Raw genomic sequence first — 9,357 nt, 5'->3', positions numbered from 1 at the left:
AAACGTTTATTATATGAATTATTAAAACGATAAACTACGAATATTACGATATATTACTTTGGATGTCCAATGAACATTGCATAGCTCTTGTAAAATAAAAATATCAAATTGGTTTTTAACACGTGGTCAGACAACTGACGAAGAAGAGTTGGACTTTCAACTTTAAACACATAAATAGAAATAAACTTTCATTTTTAGAATGATGATAAATATCGTAAACAAGGAGTTTAACTGTTTTAAGTATTTGTTTTAAAGGCTATGGTTCACCAGAAATAGTGTACGTCAGTAGTTCAGTGTCACCTCATGGTTTATTCAATTTGCTGGTAAGTTGTATTTGAGGTTGACAATTCGGATACTCCATACATTGTGTAACAAACGACAGGTAATGTTTTGATATAATTATTGTCTGTTTTATTCGAGCATCGATTTTGCAGTTCCTTTAGATATCCTGCTATGTAATCATACAGTTTGAAATAAATAAAAAATCGTATTTTGTGTAAGTGTAATTATTAGAAAAGAAATATTTCATGAATAATGACCAGGTTTGTTCCTGAAACAAGTTCTGACCTCAGACACAACAACCAGTTTATTCAGAACCAATACCTGTTTTTAGTAGACAGTATGTAAGTAGCCCTAATGTTCAAAATGAATACTCATTAATTATAACTTGTTATCCACTAATCCAACGTCCAATATCCTTGTACAGAAAGAAATGTTTTGAGAAATAATTCAATACAATTACCACATAATTTTATAAATAAAAAGGAAGTAATAATATACTTATTTTAAAGTAATTCATCACCATAGTAACATTTGTTTGGGTCGCATTCGTTTCAAGCAGCCAAGCTAACAAAACATCAAATTGTTAGTTTATAATTGTTTAGTATTAGAATTAGGAACAATTTTAGATACATATAACAGCTGTATACAGAAGAGGGTGTTGAACATTTCCTCAAATTCCAATAAAAACATCTTTTCCAGACCTATCTTTAAACTAATGATATATATACTGCCTCAATAGTTAGGGTTACCTAAGAGTTTATTCTTCTATTGAAACAAGAAGAAAAGTTTCTGTCTTCTCCGACATTATAATGATACAACAATAATAATACATTTCACCATCATGTAACACTTTCTTTACTGTTCCGATTTCATCGCATTTCATTTCACTGCATACATTTTGAGATAAAAATAATATATTTCATGTTATTTTATGGTATTCTACAAAGCTTATGTTAATAACCAAAATATTTATTCATTATGAGATTTCTAAGGTCTATTATTATTGGCATTATCTGTGATGTCTTATGTTCACTGTTTTCATTCATTGACCAGGTTTAGTTAACTAAATGATAAATAGCAGATTCTGTGACTTTTCAACACTCAAACTAAATGAGAACTGATGTCGGTGTTTACGTTTAGTTTTAGATAATGTTTCCAAAGTTGATCTCTAGGTCTGGTCGTTATTTAACCAATAAGATATTTCAGAAACATGGTACGTCAAACAAGAATACTTATAAGGTAACTTTTGTTTTATATATTAACAAGCCTCTTACGAGCCAGCAGTGGACATTTTGGTTAAACAACAACAACAACACTACACAATCTGGTTTTTCTTAATTTGATCTGAATTTTAGACATTTTTATCGGCTAAGATCTATTCAATTCCAATTTATGACGTTTACGTAAACATGTAAAAGTCATGAGATTTGTGAATCCAAAATAAGTTTACAGGTGTGTTTGCCAGTGATTAACTAGCTGATCATGCAAAAATATCTGAATCATAAATCTGGAGAAAGGAGAATATTTTGATCCATTATGACTGGTTCCAAGTAGTCTCAACATAATAACATCACCATTATGACTGGTTCCACATAGTCTCAACATAATAACATCCCCATGACTGGTTCCACATAGTCTCAACATAATAACATCACCATTATGACTGGTTCCACATAGTCTCAACATAATAACATCACCATTATGACTGGTTCCACATAGTCTCAACATAATAACATCACCATTATGACTGGTTCCACATGGTCTCAACATAATAACATCACCATGACTGGTTCCACATAGTCTCAACATAATAACATCACCATTATGACTGGTTCTACATAGTCTCAACATAATAACATCACCATTATGACTGGTTCTACATAGTCTCAACATAATAACATCACCATTATGATTGGTTCCACATGGTCTCAACATAATAACATCACCATGACTGGTTCCACATAGTCTCAACATAATAACATCACCATTATGACTGGTTCCACATAGTCTCAAAATAATAACATCACCATTATGACTGGTTCCACATAGTCTCAACATAATAACATCACCATTATGACTGGTTTCACATAGTCTCAACATAATTACATCACCACTATGACAGGTTCCACATAGTCTCAACATAATAACATCACCATTATGACTGGTTCCACATTGTCTCAACATAATAACATCACCATGACTGGTTCCACATAGTCTCAACATAATAACATCACCACTATGACTGGTTCCACATAGTCTCAACATAATAACATCACCATTATGATTGGTTCCACATGGTCTCAACATAATAACATCACCATGACTGGTTCCACATAGTCTCAACATAATAACATCACCATGACTGGTTCCACATAGTCTCAACATAATAACATCACCATTATGACTGGTTCCACATAGTCTCAAAATAATAACATCACCATTACGACTGGTTCCACATAGTCTCAACATAATAACATCACCATTATGACTGGTTCCACATAGTCTCAACATAATAACATCACCATTATGACTGGTTCCACATGGTCTCAACATAATAACATCACCATGACTGGTTCCACATAATCTCAACATAATAACATCACCATTATGACTGGTTCTACATAGTCTCAACGTAATAACATCACCATTATGACTGGTTTCACATAGTCTCAACATAATAACATCACCACTATGACTGGTTCCACATAGTCTCAACATAATAACATCACCATTATGATTGGTTCCACATGGTCTCAACATAATAACATCACCATGACTGGTTCCACATAGTCTCAACATTATAACATCACCATGACTGGTTCCACATAGTCTCAACATAATAACATCACCATTATGACTGGTTCCACATAGTCTCAACATAATAACATCACCATTACGACTGGTTCCACATAGTCTCAACATAATAACATCACCATTATGACTGGTTTCACATAGTCTCAACATAATTACATCACCACTATGACTGGTTCCACATAGTCTCAACATAATAACATCACCACTATGACTGGTTTCACATGGTCTCAACATAATAACATCACCACTATGACTGGTTCCACATGGTCTCAACATAATAACATCACCAAGAAGACTTGTTGACTGTGAACTTTCAACAAAACTACTGTAGCGACTGTATTGGTCTATGTATGTGTATAATATTGTATATATTATTGTTATTATAACTGTCGACATAGGTCCAAGAAAGTTCAGTTATTACGAAGGTCTTAAAGTAGTACATGACAGAATGTTTTGTGATGAAGAGGGTTGTCAACAGGACGACTAATGTTTACCTAGTTATTCCAGCATGGCCAGGTGGTTAAGGCACCTCGACTAGTAATCAGAGGGTCGCGGGTTCTGTTCCCTGTTGCACGAAACATGTTCACCTTTTCAGCCGTAGGGACGTCACAATGCTACAGTTAGACCCACTATTCGTTGGTAAAAGATTAACCCAGGTGTTGGCGGTGGGTGGTGATGACTAGTTGCTTTCCATCTTGTCTTACACTGCTAAATTAAGAACGGGTAGCGTAGATAGCCGTTGTATAGCTTTGCGTGAAATTCAAAACAAACCAAACCCTAGTTATTTCAGACATTTAGAATGTTCTGTGAGTAACTGTTATGATATTAAGTGTTAGTTTAATAAACCCCAATGGAGATATATACACAAATAAAACCAATGTCCTGTTTTTGATTAAAAAATGTCTTGAAGTAAACTTTCTCGCTGCTGTTAGATAAATCAAAACTGACTACTGTCATGTGGCTATCAATAACTTCAACATACAGTGTTAGATAAATGAAAACTGACTACTGTCACGTGGCTATCAATAACTTCAACATACAGTGTTAGATAAATCAAAACTGACTACTGTCATGTGGCTCTCAATAACTTCAACATACAGTGTTAGATAAATCAAAACTGACTACTGTCATGTGGCTATCAATAACTTCAACATACAGTGTTAGATAAATCAGAACTGACTACTGTCATGTGGCTATCAATAACTTCAACCTACAGTGTTTGAAAACTTCGTCTTACATGTAGCAACACTATTTTCGAAACGTTATAACATGGGATATTTATAATAACAATGGGAAATTTTTGTATAATAAATTTCATATATTTTAGACGTTTAAGTTGTTATTAAAAGTGGAATCAAATAAATTTTTAATATTTAATGTTTCAAGGACTGGTTTCAGGTTATTTAAGAACACGAGAAAAGTCGTTAAAAATTCAGCTGACTTTTCCGAAGTACTATCATTAGAATTTTTTTTTGTCATTAACCTAAAATGTCAAATATCTGTGTAATAAATTAATAAAAATAAGACAATCTATCGTTTGAAATCTAGGCCTTCTATTGGCTGTAAATATAATAAGGGCGAACGTCAAGGAAAGCTATTAGCAAATTGTAAAAGAGAAGATGGAGTAGGTAGTTGCAACAGGAGGGGTCTGAATTTTTATTGGATAATTATTTGGACAAATAATAAGGAAGGGCACAAACGTTTACTAATACGTCAGTGTTACAGACAATATTATAGCAACTCGGCGGGGAAGTATATAAACTAAAAATGAAACAATGACTGGAGAACAAGATGTCGGAATTCTTACATCAGAGGACTCTAAGGTTGTTTATAGGTATATTTTTTTATATAAAATTAAGAAATTCAAACTTATATAACGTTTAAAAATATGATTTTTGTCTATATTTTCCGTCAAGTAACTCCTTTAGACTTTCATCACGTTTGTTTGATCCTGTGCAGTTGAAGCTTTTGGTTTGCTTACCAAGACACAACCCAAACAATTTTATCCATTTGTAATTCTGTTTTTTTTTTCACTACATACAATTTGTTGACAGAACTGAAGAGTTCAATCAGTGATAACATTCGCTAAGATATTATTCAACATTTGCTAGGCCTTTATCCCATCATTAAAATGTACTTTTCACCTGGAGATGAATGTTTCACTTCGTTGAGAAATCCTTTCGCTGCATTTTTGAGAAATTTAGATCTAAGTTTGAAAGAAACTGAACAGCTGGTAGACATTAGTGCTCGACAGAAAGAAGCTTTTCTTGAAATTTCTAAACTTGTTCTATACAAGCTACGTACCTCTAGAACTCCATACTAATGTGAGAAAGGATTTTCCAAGTACAGTGCAACGAAAAGAAAATATGGAACTAGGCTTAATGATGAACCAGATATAGCGATGCAAATATCTTGCATTGAGTCTAACTTCAAGAATCTCCCCGACATCAAAAAGTACCACTCAGCACATTGAATTGAGGTAGTAATAAACAGCAAATATTTCTATTAGCAGCCATGTATAATTTAAATCGATATTATGTTTTTATAAATAATTTAATTAAATAGATCTATTGTGATGTTATACTTCAATATAACGTGAAATGACAATATAATACATATAATGTGTTTCTCTTATAGCTATCTATATATGTATGTGTGTGAAATAGGGCTCTACAGCAAATACATTTTTCAATAAGTGTTATGCTGTAGCATAAACGTTATGCACCACTAGAATAATGAAATATAATACATTTCACATGTGAACATCATAAATTTTATTCAATAGATCCTTTGTCATGAAAAATTATTCTCAGTCTACTAACACCGTCTGAACTTCTAACCGATTGTCGAAATACAAGAATTAGATCAGGTCGTTTATGAGCTATGTAAACTTTTACACACTGAGTTGGAATGAACAAGTAGTGATATAGAAAGTAGAATTAAATATATCCTTATAAATCTTACCAACACAATCTGCCTATGGACGAGTTGCAGTTACGTCATGCAATTACGTGATATAAACTTATGCCGCCATGATGGTAGGCTAGACGCCCCATTAGTGCGCCTCAGTTAGCTGGTCGGTAATTCGTTTCTCATAACAGTTCTGAATTATTTTGATCATGGTGATTACATGCGTAGCTGTTGGTTGTCAGAACCGACAAGGCCGAGATCCAGGAAAGAGCTTTCACCGTTTTCCGACGGATCCTGAGCGTAGATCTCGATGGATCGCTGCAGTAAAGCGAGAAGGTTGGCAGCCCACTAGCGCGTGTCGTATCTGCAGCGACCATTTCATTCTGAGTAAGTAACCACTATTTCTGCAGGAGATAATAAATATATAGTTCAGATTACAAATATAGGAGGGCTCTGAAACCAGAAACGAAATACAATCGTTCAATAGTTGTGTTGAGGCTGTACAAATATTACATTGTATTCTTTTACTTCTATAAAGAGAGGGAAAAAGGGGGCTGTATAAACAGCCATAAACAAAATAGTTCATGACAGGTCACAAAAAAACGATTATAAAATTCTATCTCTGCATTATTGTTTAGCTTAACATGCATCACGACTGTGTATAAAACTTACTTTTCATTTAGAAGAACGATACATAAACAACTCGGTTACTCTTGTCTCTTGGATAACAGTCTTCTTGTTTAATCAATAGCAGTTAATGATTCACTTTTATTTGAATAAAACAAATTCAGGCTGCAAGTTATTTACATATATTATTATACACTGGTACTTGTATTATTGGTATTGTAAAATTATGTAATATGTTTATTTTTGTATTACAGTTAAGAGTGATGACTCCCTTTCCCCAGACTACGTTCCTTCACAGTTCCAATATGTGTCTTCTCCACAGAAGAAAAAGTCAAAAGTCGCTCTGAATACATTTGACAGAAGATCAGCCTCCAGAAAGCGAAGATGATGTGGTGGGTTTTTAATTGTTAAACTTCTGTTAAAACCATAAAAAATGTTTATTTCAGTAACCTATGATGTGTTTGAATTTTGAGTATTTTTTTCATATAAGTATGTCCTTTGTAACTTCATGTTTAGGTTACTGATAATCATTTAATAAACATGAATATATATAAATCAGTCCCAAGTAGTTTTCATTTTGTTTCAGTGGTGTCCCAGAGTGAAACTGACCAGTCTCTGCTGTCCATGTCAGCTTCTGCTCCTGCTGAGTACTGTGTGGAAGCTGCTGATGAACAGGAAGGTGGCCCTCAAATTCCAGACATAGCCAGAGAGATCTCCATACAGACTGGTCTTAGTATGTCTGATATTTAAGCTTTACAGACAGAATGTCACCATTGAGAACTAAAAATATTGCTCTACGTGAAAAACTTGACAGTATTTGATTTGATCAAAAATCTTTAGAAAAAGATGACAAAAAGGTAAACGTTCTCACAGGTCTGAACTCATATGCAACTCTGATGTGTTTGTATAATTTCCTGAGTACTGTATTAAGGCCAATGAAATTTCTGAGTGTGTTTCAACAAATACTGATAACACTGTTAAGATTGTGATTCAACATGAATATACAATACTCAGGTTTTCTGTACGGTGTGCATTCTTTAACAATATCCTGGTTGTTTCAGATAGTTATTGATGTGATGCATGCTAGTTTAGTTCCACCAACCATTTTGTGGCCAGATCGTGATCTTCTGCGTAAAACTATCCCCACCTGTTTTCAGAGAACATTTTCAAAGTGTGCATGAATCATTGATTGTTTTGAAATTTGTATTGAGAGACCCTTTGATTTTAAAGTAAGAGCTCGGACATATTCTGATTACAGGTCACATAATACAGCAAAATATTTGATTGGTATTTCAACACAAGGAGTAATAATTTTTATATCCAAAGGCTATGGAGGCAGAACAAGTGACAAATTCATAACAGAAGATTTTGGGTTTCTTAACAAGAGCGGTCAATGCAGTAAACTGAAATACCGTACAATGATTACAATGGTAATTAATATAACAGGAAACACAGAACATTTCAAATTACTGGCTTTTTGACAACATTCACCCAACACGGTGACAGTTCACAATGTATACATCTATACATACGGTTGACTGCGCTGCCTGGTGATGTTGCCTACCAATATGGCGTCAGCATTTAAGTCACGTGATCAGTGGCGTCACGTGCAAAGCTACTCTAGTAATTGGTATTCTGATATTGAACTGAGATAGTACTTCTCTCTAAGATATCCACGCTATATGGATACCGTCGTCGAACTATGACCTCATCTCTCTAGCTTAATGTCTCTCTGTCATGATGACCTTGCAGGGTATCGCTCTTTGGTGACGTCATTGTTGCTACACCTCCTTATTACACTACAATATTTTTAGAAGTTTTGCTTCCTGAAAAGTTTTCGCTGATTGTGACAGGTACCTGGTGGGTATGCACAAATATAGTTTTGGGAAATAGACAGTTAACTGTTTACCGGCAATAACATATTTAATTGCGTTTATATTTCTAATACGTTATTAAGTTCAACATAATTAAAAGTGTTTTGCTTCTGATTTTCGTTTGTATTCAATGTCCGGTGCGTCACGTTGCAGTGTCCAAAAGTAGTCATCAAGCATTGACGGATTCCAGTTGCCCTGATATCGTTTTTCCATTGTAGCAATGTCCTAGTGAAACTGAAGATTTTGATGAAACGGTTCGTGATAGGCAAATTTGGATGTGACTTTCATGATCAGCAGCCAAAAATTTACAAGGAACACCCAACAGTATTCAAGAAGCAAAAACTTTGTTTCGTAGTGTTATCTGAGGTCAATATACTTGGCGTATCTCCCTCTAGCGGAAAGGCGCCCTGGTATAACAACTATTTGTATGTTTGCTTTCAAATTTCGCGCTAAGCTACACGAGGGCTAACTGCGCTAGTCATATATAATTTAGCAGACTGGAGGGAAGGCAGCTAGTCATTACTACCCACCGCCAAATCTTGGGCTACTCTTTTGCTAACTAATAGTGAGATTGACCGTACTTTATAATACCCCACGGCTTAAAGGGTGAGCATGTTTGGTGCGAAGGGGATTTGAATGCTAGATCTTCAGATTACGAATAAGAAATGACGAGAATATTATGAAACCGGCACACCTCTTAAGGATAAAGGTATCTTTCAAGAGAATGAACCATATCTGAAAACTGCTGGGAATCGAAACATAAGTCTAGAGATATCTTAACTTCATATATCTTTCCTGCGGATGCACAGTTAAATATTAAACTTTACATGTACCTAGGAATAACTTATTT

At 34.3% G+C, this 9,357-nt stretch overlaps 1 protein-coding gene across 1 annotated transcript in view; it reads left to right on the top strand.

The window, feature by feature from the left end:
- LOC143249712 (uncharacterized) overlaps window positions 1-7,439 on the top strand; it is a 39,043-nt gene extending 31,604 nt beyond the window's left edge. Inside the window, exon 3 of the mRNA XM_076500027.1 lies at window positions 7,220-7,439. Coding sequence (XP_076356142.1) covers window positions 7,220-7,383 — 164 coding nt within the window. The 3' untranslated portion in view covers window positions 7,384-7,439. The remainder of the gene's footprint in view (window positions 1-7,219) is intronic.
- Window positions 7,440-9,357: the final 1,918 nt, after the last annotated feature.

The sequence above is a fragment of the Tachypleus tridentatus genome, chromosome 4 (genome assembly GCF_004210375.1).
Source record: "Tachypleus tridentatus isolate NWPU-2018 chromosome 4, ASM421037v1, whole genome shotgun sequence".
In the NCBI taxonomy this organism is placed as follows: domain Eukaryota; kingdom Metazoa; phylum Arthropoda; class Merostomata; order Xiphosura; family Limulidae; genus Tachypleus; species Tachypleus tridentatus.
Note: the sequence above shows the minus strand (reverse complement) of the source record. Positions and strands in the feature narration are given on the sequence as shown.